This window comes from Coturnix japonica, chromosome 2 (assembly GCF_054131305.1).
Source record: "Coturnix japonica strain WE chromosome 2, WE-NBRP24, whole genome shotgun sequence".
Taxonomy (NCBI): Eukaryota; Metazoa; Chordata; class Aves; order Galliformes; family Phasianidae; genus Coturnix; species Coturnix japonica.
Window position 1 is genome coordinate 63870128 of NC_140664.1, and position 19977 is coordinate 63890104.

Genomic DNA, 19977 nt, shown 5'->3' on the forward strand with positions numbered 1-19977 from the left:
AATTTTGAAGCTTTACAAGTCATTGTCATTCAAATGGTGAAGGCAATTTCTCTCTCCTTCCCTTAGACCCCCTACATCAGCAGATCCCTGTCTAGCATGGAGGATGATGGTGCTTTGCTACTTTGAGCCCTCACAAGGCAACAGGACTAAGTCTCATCTGGAGCCCAAGGCCTCCTGTCTCCTTCTGTCCCTACTGCAGCCTGCTGTGAGCTGAACAAAGTACACAGCTGGCTGTATGCAGATCTGTTTCAAGGGTGGCAGAAATAACGAAGCTTTAGAAGAATACCTGAGCAAAGCCCTGATTAGACTGAAAGGAGCATGTTTCACATCTGTGCCTACATGTATCTGATCAGAACCCCTCAAAAGGGATGCTTATTCAGTGTCACAGCTTCCAGTGAGAAAAATATAATAAGACAATAATTGAGACTGCCTGGCTACAGGTGAAATTTAGAATGGGCATATTAGGAGTTTTGTTCCTTAGAAGGAAGTATCTATTACGCTCATATAAATATATCTAGATTTCACAGGTTTACTTTGTTTTCTCAAAAGTGAAAATGGTAACTTGGGGATGCCAATAAGGATGTCCCCAGAAGCAGATGGTGTTGTGGTATATCATTTAAAGATGTATGAGTTGCTTTTTCTTATCTATGGGTTTATCTCTATCCCCAAGAACTGCACCAACCAAGCTGAAGAAAAATGAATTATGTCACTGAAGTTAATCAAGTGTCTGCTGGCTTGGAAATAAATTCTTACCCTGAGTGCCCGGACCATTGAACTGGCTCCAGAGGCATCCTGTATGGCAACGGGTGGCTGCTATTCAATTTACATCCAAGCTCAGCTCTCACTGAATCTAAAGGTATGCCATACACTTATTCAGAGAAAGCAAAAAGGCAATTACACATCTTGTTTAATGTCATTGGATCAACAGGCAGCACAATACCGAGGCACAGAGTGTAATGATTAAGGCCTGAGCAGGATCTCAGCAGTGAGTGCCTTGAAAGCCAGCGGCAGTGATGCGCTGGGGGCATTGGTTTCATTGTAGTGGTGTGTGGAAGGAATTGGAAAGCGAGCAAACAGCAGGAGAAAGCATTGAGAGTGTGAGACTTAAAAGGGTTAGAAAAACTTGTTGGTACCTGGGGCCTCGTGGAAGGAAAGCTTTATCTACACAGAATTGTGTTTAAAAAGGCTGTATTTCCCCATCTTTGTATAGGAGCAGGATCACTTTATCAAAAGCAGTAGCTCTTACTACAGCCAAACAAACACGACCAACTTGCTCAGTTGTGCCTACCTGTCTAAAGACTAACACCTACAAGTCAGGTGTGTGGAACAGGGGCCCAGTACCATAAAGTTCAAAATCAATCCATTCTCAGTGTAGCTCCAGTGGGAACCACACCAACTTGTATCAGCAGACACAGCCCTTTAATCCCTATCATCGCAGACCAGCAGTTCATTAAGGGTACAACTCAGAAATGCACCAGACTTGTCAGAGCAATCACTTTCTCGGGAATCATTAGAACAGAACTCTTATGGCTCATGCTTAGCTCCTGCAACCCTTCCAAGCATAGGGGTTCCCTCTAACTGACTCTAATACTCACTTTCTTTTGTATGGCTCTTCATGATTATCTATCAGTATGACAGATAATGAGGTGCTTATTAAAGTCTTTGCCATCACTTTAAAAAAAAAGATTTTTAGAAAATATCAGTTATTGACCAAATAATCCATTTGCATAAATATTACTTTCATAGAGCTGCATCAATCACCCTTGTCATTTCCTCATTAAAGGAGCGGCATCCCATTCAGAAGGAAAGCAGATACAAATCTGCCTTTAAAGGAGCCCAAAACACAGAGCCAGGTCTGAATACTGCTCTGATGATGACTTGCTGGAAAAATCCAGCTTACAGTGCTGCAGGGCTGACTCCATACAGTTTTAATAGGCAGCTCTGAACCAAAATCAGGAACTGCAGATCCAGCTTCAAAGCTTGCATTTGTTTTAGATACCCTGATGCTATACCATATGCAAGCAAAGCACAAACCTTGGATTGTCCTTAAGGCTAAACACTCTCTTCATTAAAAATATTTACAGTTGTAACGAATACACTCTGCATTAAGTTATTTCTTTCTTGTTTTGCACTTCCAAGCAGTCACAATTGCCCATTCTAGCTTTGTTGGCTTGTTCCAGAGAGCAGAAAAAGCAAACCATTCCTACTGAACGAGGGGGCACAAATACTTCACACAAATGAGAGTGAGAAAGCATTTCTGAAGGTCGTTACAAGCAAGGACTGAATGCAAGGATGACCCTGAATGTTCATCTCCATAGCAGAATGAATAATGATTATGTTATCAGAGCGACGTTAAATATTGACTATGAACGCATTATAAATGGTTTCCCCCTGTAATTATATGGGCAAGATTAACTGAAGTTCTACCTGGAAGCTATAATTTTCATGATACTTTGTAACTCTACTTAATGGAACTCGTAATAAATGACCTATACTAGCAGGAAATACATCAGAACAAGTTTTATTTGGCCTGCTAAAATACAAGCAGTACATTTCTAAAGAGCCACGCACACGTCTTTCTAAAATGCATTTAAAACAAGAAGAAATATTATTTAGGTTACTTTGAAGGTAAAAGCTTTGCAGATCACTCTTCACAAGTTGTTTTCATTAGCTGTAAACAAGCTGTACACCATACTTAAGCATTTAACTGTGAAGAAAGTTTCAATTAAGAAGGGCAAAAATTCTTGTTAAGTTTTCTGGCGTGCCTTTTGTTCTAAGTATTGTTTAAGTATTCCTGTACTTCTTAGCTAAATAAAATCAAAGTAGATGAGTTAACTTTGCATACTGTGCTTCCATGAATGCCTTCACTAGTTGTAAATGAGCAGAGATTTCGTTCCCAATGCTGAACAGCAATTTGAATTCTTTGTAAACAAGTTAATTCTCATAGAGCCGTAATGGACACAGGTGGTGATGTGTACAAACTAAAGAGACTAAGGCTTATCTTTAGGAGTTCCTGAGGGTTTCCTGGAGGTCTTAATTTTCCCTAGAAATGAATAAACGAAGGATTTTACTTTGAAGTCCATATGCTTGGGGAACCCGTATATACCTGTAGTTATATATCAAGTGTAAACACCTTTTTTTCTGAGTACTGTCCAGCAGCAGCACCTCTCAGTTCAGTGAGCACTTCCTTCCAAGCCTGTTCCTCAACACACCAACCAATGTTCCACACAGCATGGCAAGCCAGAAGTGTGCTTCCCCATAGCACCAGTGAGACAGAGGTCCCAAACGCAGGCAGCCTGCTGCAGTCACATCCATGAAAGCCACCATGAGGCGCACGGCTCTTCATCCACATGATGGAATTGGTGACCAACTCCACATCTCCCGCCTCCACCAGCTGCATTTGGATACTTTGCAAGTGCGGGGCCATACAAGCCAAAGCTTTGCTGCGTGCTCAGCGCGCAGGGCTTCGAGTTGTGACAAGTCTGGGCACGGTCCTGAGGCAGCAGACAGCCCGCTGCCCGCCCAGGGGCGTTCCCTCCGTGTCTCAGGGGGTGTGCTGCAGGGCGAAGGCGCACTTCTTGTAGGCGGCGTAGAGCAGCAGGATGGCTCGCATCATCTGCTGGCACATGGTGGTGGCCACACGCGCCTCAGCCTCCCGCAGCCCGTAGGCCCGCCACCGCCGCGAGTCCACGACCCGGCAGAAAGCCGAGCTCTCCGACACACGCAGGGCGCCGATCCGGCGCGGCGGCTGCGCCGTCACCAGCCGCTCGAAGACGGCGTCGAGGCTCTGCAGCCTCACGGCTTGAGGCCGCAGCAGCGCCGCCCCGCCGCCCCGCCGCTCGCTCGCCGCCGCCGCCGCCTGCAGGCCGGCCCAGCGGAACGGGTGCGCCGAGACGGCGGGCGGCGGTGGCGGCGGCGTTCCCCTCAGCCAGCTCAGCGACTCGTCCAGGGGCGAGGGGGTCCACAGCTGGTAACAGTCCGCCATGGCGCCCTGCAACCAGCTGGCATCCAGCCCGCCGAGCCCCGGGCCCTGCCTGCCCGCCGGGCACGGCCGTTGGCCGGAGAAGCCGTGGCTCGTTCTCCCAGCAGCCCTCCCGGCACCGCGGCTTCGTCTGCCGTTGTCTCTCCACACATAATCCTCCAGTTAGTGCTTTTTTTAATTTACCCCTCCAGACACCCGTCCTCAGAGCTCATCATTTTCCAGCTCAATGGCTGTGATCTGCCTTCCTGCAGGCTCCATTGGAGCTCATCTCCACATGCTCCACTGTTCAGAGCATATCCTATTTGACCAACAAAGTGGCCTTCTCTGATGGTCTTATTCTATCAGCAGACAAAGGAAGAGCCACTGATTTCATCTATCTCAACTTCAGTAAGGCCTCTGACATGGTAACTCACAACATCCTTCTCTACAGATAGGAAGGATATGAATTTGATAGATGAAGAACTGGCTGCAGGTCTGAGTTCAGAAAGCAGTAGTCAGTAGCTCAATGTCTGGATAGAGATTGATGATGAATAGTGTCCCCCTGGAGTCACTGCTTGTGCCATTGCTCTTGAATATCTTCATCTGTGACATCAACAGTGGGGTTGAGTGCACTCAGCAAGTTTTCTAAGACGCCAAGCTGTAGAGTGCAGTTGACACACCAGAAGGACAGGATACCCCTCAGAGGGACCTGGACAGGCTTGGTCAGCAGGGCAGGGGAGGTGATCCTGCTGCCTTCCTGTTTGCTGGTGAGGCCTCACCCAGAGTAATCAGCACAGGAGAGACATGGACCTGTTAGAGCGCATCCAGAGAAGGACTGCAAAAATCATCCATGGAATGGAACACCTCTCCTATGAGGACAGGCCGAGAGAACTGAAGCTGTTCAGCCTGGAGAAGGGAAGGCTGCAAGGTGATCTGATTAGTAGCCTTTCAGTATCTAAAAGGGAGCTACGGGAAAGGAAGAGGCAGACTGTTTAGCAGGGTCTGTGGTGACAGAACAAGGGGAAATGGCTTCGAGCTCAGGGAGGATATGTTTAGGTTAGATATAAAGAAAAAATCTTCTACAGAAAGGATGGGGCAGCACTGGAACAGGTTACCTGGTGTTGTGGTTGATGCCCCATCCCTGGAGACTTTCAAGGAGAGAGTAGATAAAGACCTTGACAACCTGATATAGGTGTGGTGTGCCTGTTCACTGCAGGTGAATTGGACTAAATGGCCTTCAGAGGCCCCTTTCAGCTCTTAAGGATTCTGATTCTGTTATATGCAGCCCTTGTAACACCAGCACTTCTTCTGTGTGTCTCAAGTTTAACAACTCTGGCCCTTGCAAGGAGATTGCAAAGCCTTATTTACCCAAATGTTTGCTTGCGGCAAACATTTTAGAAGTTGTATTGTGCAGCAAATAAAACTCTGCCCCTCCTTTTGACCCATGGGGTGTTACTTAACAGGTGCTCACAGCCCTGCGCTTTGCTTTTCCAGCTGTCACTGCCTTCGCTGGTGTTTGAATTCAGAGCTACTTAGCAGCCACATGGGAGAAGACTGAGTGTCTTTATAGTTTACTTGCAGTTTTGATTTTGGAGTGCTTTGGCATGCAGTTGTAAATCTGCCTGCTCCAGCACATTTTCATTTTCCTTCAGCTTGGGGTCACTGCAGACCTGCATGGTGATGCAAGCTGCAGTATGTGCTGCTCCTCAAGGGGCAGAGGGAAGGCTCCTTTCTACAGATGGACAGACTTCATGCAGTGCTTCTGTACAGATGGGAGAATGTTACAGCATTTCAATAGGAACAGCTTAACTGGGGGCTGTTGTAAACAGCAAGGTGGTTGAAATTGAGGGAAAAACAGCTTCATTAATGAAACGGTGACCATGTCTGCACTTACTTATTTTTTAGCAGTGCATGTGTGTAAAGGATGCTATTAGTGGGCTTTGCCAGGGACTGCTTCTCTAAACCATGTTTCGATAAATGCTTTGCTGTGGACAGGGGTGGTTTTGGTGGGTTTTATCCTTTTTTCTGCAGTTGTAATGACGCTTGGGGCAATGTAATTACACATCGTGGATGACACGATGATCCTCCCACCGGTGAAGAAATGAGATGTCACAGAAATTATAGCCACAAGTGGCAACTGTACTCAGTAAGAAATTCAGTGGTGGTAGGTTGCCAGACTTCCATGCAGTAGCTTTCAGGTTGCATCTGACCTGCTTATCGCTGCAAACAAAATGGTCCTTATAAATGATTCTTGTTTGATACAAGGCTGTTGGACTGCGTACATACCAAGTATAAAGGAAAATGCATTCCTTAGAAATACCAAAGCAAGTAAATATCAAAACAGTCATCTCTGTTACAAGAACATGTGAAATCCCCAGTCCAGAATTATGGTTTGTTTTGTTTGTGATGAAAGGAGGGTCCAATGTCACCTATATAACTTAGCATAAAATAAGTTTTCATTTTGGATTAATCTATCTGGGAATGCATTTTTTAATTCACTCTAGCATCTGTGACTTGCATTAATATATGCAAAGCATTGTAACAGCCATATTCCTTCCAAAAATAAATCTCTTCAAAATGAAATGCTCTGTTTTATAGAGGGAATTGCCTTTTGTTTGAAAATATCCCTAAACATGAAGCTTTTGTTAACCCACATAGTGAGAGCACGGTACTCCAGCTTTGACAGCTAAATATACAGAGCATTTAGAAACAGAAGTATAAAGGGTTTAATTTTACCTGTTATAAAACCAGAAAATTCCTCTACATTATATGCAGATATGTTGGCTGCACTGGATTGTCTCCATCCAGTACTAAAAGCATATGTGGGTGTCTGTATATATATGCATATATGTCCACAAACATATGCATGTGTAAACATACGTATTTTTGGCCTATTCTATGTAAGTGGCAGATCATGATATTATTTCATTTTGTGAATCGGGTTTTCAATCCTGAGGCCACTACTCAGCCCATTGATTTAAGACAATTTGCTATGGACTTTAGAGGGATATCCAGCTTAGTTATAGTCTGAATAGAAAACTAATGAAATCTCCATATTTTGGATCTGAGTTAATTCTGGGTGACTGTGATTTGTTTCTTAGGAGCTTGATGGAGCTGAAAAGCCACAGTCTGTTCCACCACTGTTAATGTCCAGAAGTCTATGTGTCCAGCCTTTTGCTTGCTGAGAAACCGTTCCAGGTAATTGTTTTTCAGATGTCAGCTTACAGTTGGACTGTACCTTGCTGTGAATTGCTTGGTCATGGGGAAGTAAAAAGTAAGAATTAGAAAATCTGGTGGAGACTGTACCCTACTTTATTTATTTTTTTTTTTTTTTAATTATTGTTATTATTTATTTCTTTTTAGCCTTGAATCCATGTTAAATGTATAGATATCTTTAAAATATCAGAAGAATGGCTTTTTAGAACAACAAAAAACTGTATTTAAGGCTGCATTGCTTTTCTTTATGTCTTTCTTACTGCTCGGTTATTTGGCTTTCTGTGACTCACGGCCTAAGATTCATTGTACCATTTGACACATTTAGCTTCATAAAAGAGCCTCTTTGCTTATAATTAATAAGAGAGGCTATAATCGTAACCCCTTTCTCACAGAGCTGCACTATTTTTACTTGGTTCTTGATATTCGTACTTGTTAACATGCTGACACATGTTTTATAGCATTTTACAAACTTAGCACCTCAACCATGCAGGCTGAATAGCAAATGCACTTTTCATAGCTTGGATAACTGCTATTTAGAAAAAAAAAAGGGGGATTCCAAATGGTCTATTTCAGCCTCATCCCACCCGTGGCATGGCCTAGACTACCCTGCGGCCTCCCCCTGCCCTGCACCAATATGGCAGTGGCTCTGCCTCAAAGTCGGGCCCAGCCTGGCCCAACAAAATCACACAACTGTGTGCAATCGGCACAGCCTGGGCTGGCGCTGGGACACGGGAAGGGCACAGGGCAGTGCTGACCCAGTTATGGCAGATAACTGCATGCAGTTTGTTACATGGCATCGCTGTTTGACATTATGCACGTTTGTGAACAACTGTTTTCAAAGATGAAGCATAAAATGAAGAGTAAAATTCCATGAAAAGTCTCTGATGAAAACCCTGAGAGCTCACTGAGAATGGCAGCCACTGCCATCAAACCATGGTGAGGCTTTTGTGTCACAAAAGCAAAATACCCTACTAGTTTTATGTTTTTGTTGCTCTCTCTCTAGTTTTAATAGAAAATATTGAAAAATAAAAGAATTTTTGTAGCTTATATATATTAACTATATTACATGAGAGCTGTCCCAAATGTAATGCCTCACATTTTATTATGTTGGCCAGCAACATCAGAGGCAGATGTTGGTGGTATGGCAGTAGGGGGTTGAACCTTCCCACCAGTATCTCATTATATTTTGTTGTCATGTGACAGACGGTAGTAGAGAGGCAGTCTGACCAAAGCGTGTCTGACATGGAAGTGCGTAGGAAACAAAAGTGCGTCGTTTAATTCCTCCATGAACAAAAAATGGCACCCACTGACATACATTTGTTGAACATTGAGACCAAACAATGGATGTAAGCACAGTGAGGTGGGGAGTGGTGTGTGTCAGTGGTGGTGACAGTGAGTCTCTTCCACTGGTTCAGACTTTTACAGGCATGGCATGCTGGCTCTTGTTTATCACTGGCAAAAATCCATTATGGTGGTGACAGTGTTGAAAAATAGTTGTTTGTAGCTGAGAATTTGCTTTATCAAACAGCATTGTTGTTTGCTTTGTGTCTGTTGTAGTTTCCATCCACCGGTCCCCATGAAGGTTCAGCAAGAGTCAATAAGTTTCAATGGACCACGGAGAGAACGGGCTGAGGACAGCAATCCTTAATTGGCCTTCTCATTCTCAGGGTGGAGAACCCCAGCCCCAAGGACCTCACAGGCCCTCCAATGCACCCTCTGCTGTCTGAGTGTGGCCACCCAGAGGATGCCAGGCCATCTCCTACTTGTCCTTCTTCTTTGGGATCGGGGCAGAAGAGATGCCACCTTGTCACACTCAGATGCAGAGGTGAGGGATAGGAAAGGACAGCTGATGGAACCCTTGAAAGACAACAGTTTTTATTGATTGCATGTCCTTTGGCTGCTTGTGGGGTGTCAGTATGCTTTGCCTCTGCTGCGGTCTGGCACAGACAGACCTAATGTGGCTCTGCCCTAGGCAGCTGCAGGGTCATTGAGAGCCCCCTTCTCAAACCCTCTTGCTATCTTCCTGCAACCATCTCATGGAATGAGCCATTCTCTGCTGCTGTCTGGCTCTGGGACAACTCCACCTCAGGCAGCAGCATGTCGGTTGAGAGCTCTCTTCCTCAACGCTCTTGCTACCTTCCTGCAACTATCTCAGAGAATGGGCCATGAGCCCCAACTCTTAACTGCTATGTTTTGTTCACCATGGGACACTTAGAATCCTATTGCAATGGCCACCTTTTGTTGCAAGCCCTACAAATATGAGGACCCTACATACAGAATGTCAGTTGCTGAGCTGAAGCAGCCAGTGACAGCTTGTCTTAAGCTGAGATTAGGAAGTTTTTATTTCCTGAGTGAGGATAAAGTATCTGCCTTTCAAGAAGAGGCAGGTAATGGAAATGGACAATGACATCGAGCCCATGGAGGTTGATCTACCTGGCAGTGATGAAGATCCGATGGAGGTGGATCAGCCTCTGGAGGATGACCTGATGGAAGTGGATCTACCTCCTCTGGAGCAGACTGAAGACCACCGTCACTCTCAGGCCAACTATGAAGAGATTGCACCCCAAAGATCATCACAGGGGTGCTGGAATCCATATGCCTTCCTCCAAACAGCTACCTTGATGCTGGTGCTGAACAACTCATCCCATAGATTTATCATTAACCAAGAGAGCCCCAACTTTGGGCCTTTCTGTGGGCTTACATGGAGCCTCCATTTCCTGGTAATTCTTTTGACAGCCAAGGCTGTTACAAGCCCATCCTTCCTTTCTTCCTCCCTCATCCCTCACCAAGGGAAAGAATGGGTGAGAAAGGAGAGAAGCATCTGTTCCTGTGGAGAAGCAGGCAGGAAGAAGTGCTGAACTTCAGGAGGAAGATCCAGTCCAGGTACTCCACTTGGACTTTTTTTTTTTTTCAAGATTAGACAACCAACAATTTAAAGTAACAATTCAAAATGGATAATAATAATAAAAACACAAAATAAGCATTTTTTTTTCTTTCATAAAAACAGTAGTTGTATCTCTTTTTTCAGAAATTCAGAGTTTGCACGTAGGTTCCTGCGTCCTCTCCTTGTTTCTCCCCAACAGGAATGAACCCCACAGCAGGACACGCTGCCCTCATTTCTAGCCTGAGGAACAACCACTGCAACACATGCACCACGGCTGTCCCCTGATACAGGAATTTGAGAATAGGTTTCAAGATTGAAAAAAAAAATAAAAATCAGTTTGTTGCTATAGTTGTGACTCAATATATTAAAGAAGTTTTGTTAATTATATACATTAGCTGTATTACATAATGTATATGTGGCCTGAGACAATTCCTCTTCACTCGATACAGCCTGGGCAAGTCACTGCCCTTCTAGAGGCATAGGTGGAGGGTGGCCTCTTGTAGGGCTTTGGTGCATTTGGGCCACTGCATATACTCCTCCTTGGGGTAACAGGGCCATCCAGAGGAGTGCTACCTCACCTGTCCAGGAACAGCTGCAGCCCCGTTGTCCAGGAACCTGTCCAGCAGCAGCTCTGGACACTGGCCCCTGCTGTCTCCTGCCTTGGTTCCTTGCAGGGCTGCTCCTGATATCCAGGGCTGAGTGTCCTGGGGAGCTCGCAGAGCCTTGCTGAGGGAGAACCCTGCCACAATTCTAAAACTGAAAGGTCCTGTTTCCAAAAACAGTGATTTTTTCTGTCCTAGCTCAACTTATGTAGGTTTTGAAAAACATTACAACAAAAGGGTAGTGGTTTTAATGTCTTTCAGCTTCTAATTGTAGCTCTTGAAAAGTAATCAAAAATCAGAGCTTGGTATTATGGTAATTGGCTAATGACTGATGAAGGACAAATGGCTAGATAATGAGCATGATTAAAGTCTGAATGACTCTGGATTTGATTTGAGGAACATCGTTCATTCCTGTGATTGTTTTCTGTTTGCTTGCTAACTCAGATTATATCATAAGGGATTATTTTAATCTCTGTTTTGCCATTTTACCTACAGTTCTCATATCAGATAGACAAGCACAGCAGCTTTTTTCAATGGTTTATGGTTAAATCCTCCCTTCCTCTTGTAACCATCACTGCTGCATAGGCTCATCAGCTCTGTTTTGGGGTTTTAGATATTAATTTTTGTATCCTCTCATTTTTCTTGGTCAGATAAATTGCAGTGTTTTCCTTCGGGGTGGCTGGAAAAGAAAGAGATTGTGTTTGTATGTATTTGAAATTGTGGCTGAGACAGCCAGTGACATGGGAATGAAGATAGCATCTGTATCTGGAACTTTTGTCATCTCATTTTTAAGAAATGGGAAGAGTGAGAGATCTTCGAGTGCCAATGTCTTCTTAGGTTCTTATCTGTAATGGGCCTATGGCTGTGCAAATAACACTACTAAGTACAAAGTCCTTAAAGATAGGCAAGAGGGTGTGAGATAAGCAAAAAACAGAACAGTGTAGGGAAATGGAGATTCTTTCCTGACTAGTAATTTCAGAGATTTTTTTGTCTCCCACATTTTAAGAGATGGGAAAATACTAAGCTTATGTAACCACATAACCTTCAACGCATTTAGTTTTAGGGGCATTTTCTGTGATGAGATATTGCTGTGCTAACACTGAAATGTCAGTGAACATGGGTATGTTCTTCATATGGCTCTTCGTTTAAAAATAGCCTGTAAATTTTCCTGTTCTAAAGGCACTTTATTAAACCGAGCATCTCCTTGAGATGTCGTTACAGACTATTCAGTCAATCAGCTTGAAAGATGTTTTCAACACAACTCTGGTCTAAGACATAGTTTTACACAACATTGAAACAGCACAACATACCTGTTAGTAACTACCTCCGTCGCTTCATCTGGCAGTGATTTGCATGGAGCAGGGCTCTGTTCATGGCGTGCTGTTCTAATTCTTTCCCCATTGGAGGGGGGAAGGACAGTTAAAAGTGCTGCTGCAGATAGGAGGTGTCTAAAATGATCATGCAAATCAATACCGTGCTTCCAATTACTGCTGTTGGTTTTGTGCCACTTGTGTCATCATTTGCCCTTTTCGAGGAGGTGAAGATGTCAGTGGGAGTTTTGTCATTGATTCTGGTCAATTAAACCAGTCAGGTAAACCAGTAAATCTTCCTGTTGTTCATTCATTCATTCATTGCGGAGCAGAGAAGATGACTTTTTTCCTCCAGTGTCCCAGCATCGGAAGATTTTCTCACTGTGCATTTCTTGGTACCGAACGAATGTCCTTGGAAGTAAGTGAGAGTATTTGCTGCAATCAGGACAGCCACTAGAGGGAGGAGTGATAATGTTTTAACGCTGAAGGAGATGAACAGATTGCATTAATAGCATCCAGGTGAGCCTGGGGCTCTGGGAAAGGGAAAGGCTTCTGGGCATCCAAAGGCTCCTGCCTCCACTGAGTGCCCCACTCAGTCACCCTTTGGATATCCCACAGGAATGCTCTCAGTGCTCTGGAAACACTCTGGATAGGTAGCATCGAAGAAAGGCTGAAAGACTTTGTTGAAGAGCACTTTGAATGAGAAAAGGAACAAGAGCTGCTCTTCCAAATGACTGAGAGATTATAATTACTTTTCTTGATGGAAAAAATATATCTATATAAATACATTGTCCTTCTGGTCTTCAGAAGCAGAGTTGGAAAAGTGAACTTTAAAATTATTCTTGCAATTGTGTAAATATATCTATGGGGTTTTTTTTGTTTTTTTGTTTTGTTTTTTTTCCCTCCAGTGTTGAAAGAATTTGTAGACTGAATAATGGACATAGGGGTTACAGTGCCTGAGTTGTTATATGTGCGTCCAGCCCTGGGGTAAAATAGTGTCTGTTGTGCAGTGCCTAAACTCAGGGTAAGGAATGACCAAACAGTGAGGACACTAAATAGGAGCTTCTCAGCAGAGACAGTCAGCTGGGCTGAGCTGGTGGCATGGTGGATGAGCAGCTGTCACTGTGTTTCTTCTCTATGCGCTTTGTCATAAACCACATCAGCAGCAACTTTGAGAACAGTTATTTTTGCATACCACATTTTATTTTACTCCTCCACTTCTTTCCTCCCCTTCCATCTTCTGGTGGTTGCATGAAGCATGAATCTGATAGACCCACAGCTATAACATCACTTTGGGTATATTCTGCTGTGTTTTTCTTTATAACAGCAATCCCCTGGAATAGAGTTATATTAGTATAATACTGAGCCTGAGTAATAGCAATAAATTATTTCAGAGGACAGACATTTATACATTTTTTGGCTGTTCTTCTAAGCTAGCAGTCAGAGGAAGTGTGTAAGCAGTGATTTAGTAATGTGGAACAATCTCTTTAACCTGTTTAAATCATTACTTTAACATCTTGTCTTCTGATACCCTTTAGAAGGAGACAGACACTTCAAAGAAGTTGGTCATTCCACAACACACCCAGGAATACTAGGAGTAAACAAGTAGCTGGTATTCTAGAAGAACATGGAAATTTGTTTTAGTGATTGGTTGGTTTTATAACACAGGAAATTATCAAATATCCAAAAGCCTTCAGATCAAACTGAAATGCTAAAAATTGGAACGATTTCCTCAGAATATTTTGTCATTTCTCCTTTTTCATACCTGTTCTTCCTTGTCTTTGTTTTTCATTTGATGTTTTGCTGTGAATCCTGCTTTATAATCCATTCAAAAGCCTAAAGCTTCACTTCCCTTTTTTCCTCACTTCTGCTGGGGCTGAATATGGACCAACCAGAGGGTCTGCATAGCACTGCAAATATTATGCAAAAGGCTGGGATGACAGGGACCTCTAGAGACTGCCTGGTACAAACTGCTGTGTGCAGTGCTTTAAATTGTGCTTTTCAGGGCCCTGTTAGGTCTTGTTATTTCCAGTCAGAGAGATCCCATAGGACAAATTATTCCAATGCTTTTTTGTTTGTTCATTTGGGTTTTTTTTCTGCCTGTACCATTCTTTTCCGCATCTAGATAGACTTTTAAAGCTGCTTGCAGCCATTGCCGCTTTTCTGTCACCTCACATCTTTGTGGAGGGAGTTCCTACAGCTCTGCTATGATTTTGTTTCAGGATTTGGAAAACTCTGGTTGGATCCCCTTGAGCCATCCAGTTCATTTGACCTTTCTTCATCTGTGTAGTTCTCCAAATCTCCCATAAACAATATTAATTCAGCTCTGAAAAGAAGTAGGAATGGATGCCACTTTCCAGATGGCTTTATAAATGTACAAATGTATGAATGTTCTTACGTCAATAGCTTATAATCATAAAGGGAAAGAATGTGATAGATGGGGCAGACAGAACTTAGGCACAGTTAATGGTTTGAAGACACGCAAAGAAGTCACTGACATGCCTTGGTTATGTGCCCAGAATGGGTCCTGATAAGTGAAAACTGAATTTAAAAAAGGATCTCATAACTGAACATATGTTTTTGCAACTAATTCTAAATTTTCACTCAGAAAGTGAAGTGTTCTAAAATTAAATTGCATAATTGTGCTAAAAGAAAAGTATCACTTTTGGCACAGTTCTCAAAGGGGAACAAAAGAAATCAAATCTGTAGCTCCAAGCCTGCTTGTGTCAGTAATTGTTCCCTGATTGTAAACCCAGTCTGAGTTGAAGAGACTGCAATTTGCGTGTCAGCCCTGTATTTTGTCAGAATTGCTATATTCCACATAGAAGTGGAATCCTTTTTGGAGTGTAGCTGGTGTGTCCTCACTGCAGCCTGAGCATACCTTGTCAGTCTGAATAAATGGTACGTGTACCAAAAGTATAGGCTGTTGTTAATGTATGGCAGCTTGAAATATCTACCATTTAAATTTCAGTTAGATAGGCTGTCTACTGTCGTATTTCGTTTTGTCTGGATGATGTGTGCAGGCAGCAAGCAGATTGGTATGGCCAGATGGCATCTGACTCCCTAGTTTGTTATCAGAAGAAGACTGTGACTTTGTTGGATGAAAGAAACTGAGAGTTATTCTGTATTTGGAGAACTAAAACAAGATGAAATGCAATACAACTATGCCATAATTATTGAACTAATGATGCTATGAAATCACTCTGAGGTCGGTCTGTCAAATCTTTGGAGTGGGAAAAGAGGGAGTTACTAGCAGGTCAGAATTTTCATACAGAATAAAAAGCACTAATAGGTAGCAATCATTCTGCAGCCATCTGTGCATAAGCTGTATTTTAAAAAATGAATTTATTCCTTCTCATCTATTTTCAGAACAAAACCATGAGATTATCAAATGCCTAACGCTGCTGCTTTGTGCCTATACTCATAATTCCTGTTGTAGTTGCTTTCTTCTTTCCCAGCAGATTTAGTTGCTGCCTTCTAGTTCTGCTTCTGGAGAAATGTTTAAAAGGATTGCTTTAGGAGGCTTGCTGTTCTAACAGTATAATTTGTTAGTCACGGTCTCCTTGAAGTTCAGAATGAAAATATATCTGAAGCTGGTATGGGATGAAAAACTCCTGCTAAACAAGGATTTTGGTGAATAAAAAGTGCAGTCTGAATTACTGAACACAATAGTGAATGTGCAAATAATCCAGCAACTTGCAGAATTTTCTTCACCCTCACAGGCACACAAGTGACCATTCTTTCATCCTCTCATAGGCTTCTCTCCAGTCCTTCCTGATTCTGGTTTCCACTGACTGAGCCCTTGACAAGACTTTTTGAAGTGTTCTTCCCTGTGCAGCATGGATGTATGGATGGCTGGAAACATATGCAGTGGGTTTGTCTTTACCGTGAACATGTCTCTTCCCTAGCACTGCTCTTTCGTTCAAGGTCATTAGAGCCCTGCTTCTCATCTTGTACAAGCTAATACAATTTAAATCAGTCTTTAAAGGTCGCAGATATTTATCTGTTATGTCATGGGACTGGAATTTTGGGTTTATAAAACACAATGATATTCAACCATTACCAATTGACTTGTCAGCTGTCTTAATTTCAGAATAAAACATTTTTTTTTTAAAGTGTAGGAAATATGTCATGGCAGCAGTGAAAGGCATAAACTGCCCTATCTGTGGTAGTGTTGCAGGGGCTGTGGGTAATGCAGTCCTTTACCAGCAAAGTATCTATGCATCTAAAGCTTGATAATGCAAAAAAGAAAGACTTTAAATGACGTGTTCACATTCACACAGTAAAGCATGTGGGCTGCAGCATATCTCTCACTTGTGGCCGTCTATCTTAATACATTCTAGGTTTTCATCTCCTTTTGCTTCCAACCTGCATTAAATAATGATAATAAAGTGCTAAAATGAAATTTCCCAGAGAAGCACACAAAAAAATATGCAAAGTTGTCATATGACCACTGTCATTCATGCTGGAAAAAGGAGCTCCAAAGATAGTATAATGTGAGCTTTCACAGTCATTGGGAGGGAATATTTTCAATTCCAAACAGCCTTTTCACTTTGAGAATTATGTTCGCCATTAGTTCCCATGCAGGAAAAAAAAGGAAAAATCTCTCAGGCTGTGGAGCACCTGAGGCCATCCCTGCAAGTGATTTAACTCATGGAGGACTTTTTGCGGTGTTTTTGTATGCCCTTCCTCTACCTAACCAGGCTGAACTGATTTGGTGAAATCACTGGCCATACAGTGATATAGATCAGCTCAAGCAGTATTCAGTAACTTTATGACCACCTGCCAAGCCCAGATCTCAGGCTTAAGGCTCTACTGCTTATATAGCTTTTGATTAACATCTCTTGCCTGACTTAGGCTCTAAGAAGATGACTATAAGGATATGAAAAGGCAAGCTGAAGGAGCATCTTTCTCAAGTACTTATGCATGACGTTTTTCATGCGGTTTCAGGTTGTTTTCTTTTTGGTGGAGGACAAGGGTGATATAAGTGTGTGATAAGTGTGCTGTAAGTCCTGTACACTACAGTACTGAAATATGCAAAAGAGGCTGGTATCCTTTGTGTCTTTAGAAACCCTGGGAAAGGTATTGTTTCACAATGAGAAAAAGTCTTTAATCTCTCAACCCTAATGCAAAGTTCACACAGAAGAATGGATTTTCTACCAGAGTGACTTTACTGATCACACTTTTATATTCTCAATTTCTAATCTCAAGAGGTTAAGTAATTGTAATGTCATTTCTAATTGAGATTTTTTCTTTAAATATAAATTTAAAACCAAAGAGATGAGGATCAGGAGTACAGTTTCTCTTTATCAGCTGATCCTCTTGCAATGAAAAATAATATATAACACAGGGGAGGCATGTAGCTTTCTTCTTCTTAATTTACTGGCAGTAGTTCAGTTCCTGCTGCTTAATAGAACAGCATTTACCAGAGTAAAGTAAATGCCTTACAAATTGGCTGTATATGTGACCAGGTCTACATGTTTGTTGCTTGTTTTTTGTTTCTTTTCTTCCAGAGAGAGTGACAGGCTGACAAAAGTTATTAAAATATATATAAATAACCATGCTCACAGAAGAAAGTCACCAGGTTTTTATGTCTACAAAGAGAATTTTAATACATGATGTTGCAGGCCACAGGATCTGTGATACCTCAACTGGAGTACTGTGTCCAGATGTGGAGAGCTCAGTACAAGAGAGACAGAGACCTTTTGGAGCACATCCAGAGGAAAGCCATAAAAGGGATACAAGGGATGGAGCACCTCTACTACAAGGACAGGCTGAGAGAGCTAGGGCTGTTTAACCCAGTGAAGAAAGGGCTCCAAGGTGACCTGATAGCAACGTTTCAGTACCTAAAAGCAGACTCTTTAGCAGTGCCTTTTGCAATAGGATACAAGGAAATGATTTCAAACTAAAAGAGGAGAAATTTAGCTTTGATATAAAGAAAAAGTTCTTTACAGTAAGGGTGATGGGATACTGGAATGGGTTGCCCAGGGAGGGGGTGGATGCTCCATCCCTGGAGATATTCAAGGTCAGGATGGATGGGTTCATTGCAGGGGAGCTGGACTAGATGATCTTTGAGGATCCCTTCCAACTCAAGTGTTTATATGATTCTATTCTCTGTATGCTCCACAAATTGATGTCTCCATGAAATTTCAAAAGCTACAAGAACACTTACCTTTTGCCTAACAGAAAGTTTACGGATATGCAGCTGAAGTGATTTTGGTGGTTACTCTTGACACACACAGCTATTAATTAGAGGATAGTTAATATATTTTTTCTTTCCCAAATGTTTCCATGAGCTAATAATATAAACTTGTATGGAATTAGAGAGAAGCAAATGGAAACAGACTATTTGGCTTTCAGCATTGCACTTGAAAATGGATTTGAGCCAGTATGTCTGGCTCAAGCTTGATGCATGTGAGTACTTGGAATACCATTAAGACTGAATAGAATAAGAAAGATAGTATAAGAAAGCACAGCTGAATTTTGCTGCACAGCCACCTCCAGCTCACACGTATAGTTTATGATTGATAACTTGGCTGCAAAAACAAATTCAGTTATCCAGGAGGAGTTTATTGTCTGTACTCATGTTTGGATCAGGTTACACTGAATCCGGAGAGTTCATAGTTTATCATTTTGTTAGGACTGCACTGTTGAAAGGGAGATAGCTCAACACTAAAACATCATTAGTGAGTTCAGATTGGGAGGTTCCAGAAGTAAAAATTTCTAGGTTTGTGTAGCTTTGCATATGAAGTGAAGAGGAACTATGAAGACTGTCTGGAAGATGATATGTCTTAACAGAGAGTAAGCTACCTACACTAAAACAGAAATATTGCCATATACTGACTGGAAGCATAAAAATCCTATCTGTGTTCACTGAAGTCATCTATTGTTGTCATCTTTCACTAATTGTGACTTGAATAAGAGAAAGCACTATTAAAAAAGGAGAAGAAAAAAAACAAACAACAAAACCAATGACATTGCCGCATTTCCTGTTTTCAGTTAGACTCATTTGAAGAAGTGGGAAAGATGTTAACAGTTAAGTAAATCATTACATGATTTATTTTAGTATGGAACTTTGGCATTTAAAAGAGTGGTGTATCTTCTTTCATAGAAAGTGAAGACATGCCACAGACTTACTTCCTTCAATTCTCTGAGCTGATGTTGGTGTTCCTGTTACATGTCTGTTAGATGTTATTTGGAAGAGGTGGTATTCTGCAACATAGGAACATAGTTGTTTCTTTCCTTAGAAGACTGCATAGGGAAAAGAGAAGAAGGATAAGACCTGCTGTGCATGGAAGGTGACTTCTTAGTGTGAGAGCCATCTACTATCTCAAGGCTCTGTAGATGCGAAACTCTGAGATTTACATTAAGAAGATATGAACTTTCTTTCATCTTAGTTCCTTATTAATAGAGGAGAGTCTAAGACTTGATCTGTATTGTCAAGTCTTACTGAAGAAGTAAGGTAAAGTCTATTTTATAAAATATTGTTAAAATTCCTGCAAAAGAATTTTTTTTCTTGTATTCGAAGGCACAATGGACATGATTTTGGGGTGCATTATTTAATTTAAAGTTCTTTTGTTAAAGCTCTTGTAAAGTCTATACTAATACATCTATGACTGATGCTCTTCTAGCATCTCTCCCATGAGCTGAGTGAGCAGTTCAGGTACTGATTATGCAGGAAAGAGGATGGTTACCAGTTTGTGGTAGCAAATGTATATATATATGCCATAATATACATTCTCATTAAACTAGTTCATTAAAGTTCTTCTCTTACACTTGAGAAATGCTTCAAGTGGTATTTGTAACTACAAAACTGTTTGTTTGGTTTTTTTTGCTTAGTTGTTTGTTTTACCATTACACCCATAGTGCAGCCTTTGGGGAACTGATTCCTCTTCTAAAGCACTCTTTAATTGAAAAACTGTGACTTCCACAATACTGCAGTAACTGAGTAAATTGCAGTTTATCAGAAAATAATTTTGCTCCCAGAATGTTGCAGAGGCTGGT

The 19977-nt window shown here is 42.0% G+C and overlaps 1 protein-coding gene across 1 annotated transcript; it reads right to left on the minus strand.

The window, feature by feature from the left end:
• Positions 1-2505: 2505 nt before the first annotated feature.
• On the minus strand, positions 2506-4184 carry FANCD2OS (FANCD2 opposite strand). Its single transcript, XM_015855021.3, has one exon. It carries the CDS (start codon positions 3983-3985, stop codon positions 3545-3547), a length of 441 nt encoding a protein of 146 aa, XP_015710507.2. The 5' UTR covers positions 3986-4184; the 3' UTR covers positions 2506-3544.
• Positions 4185-19977: the final 15793 nt, after the last annotated feature.

What these genes read in the sequence shown, in the direction of transcription:
- FANCD2OS (XM_015855021.3), bottom strand. Translation starts at nt 3,985, where the DNA reads ATGGCGGACTGTTACCAGCTGTGGACCCCCTCGCCCCTGGACGAGTCG.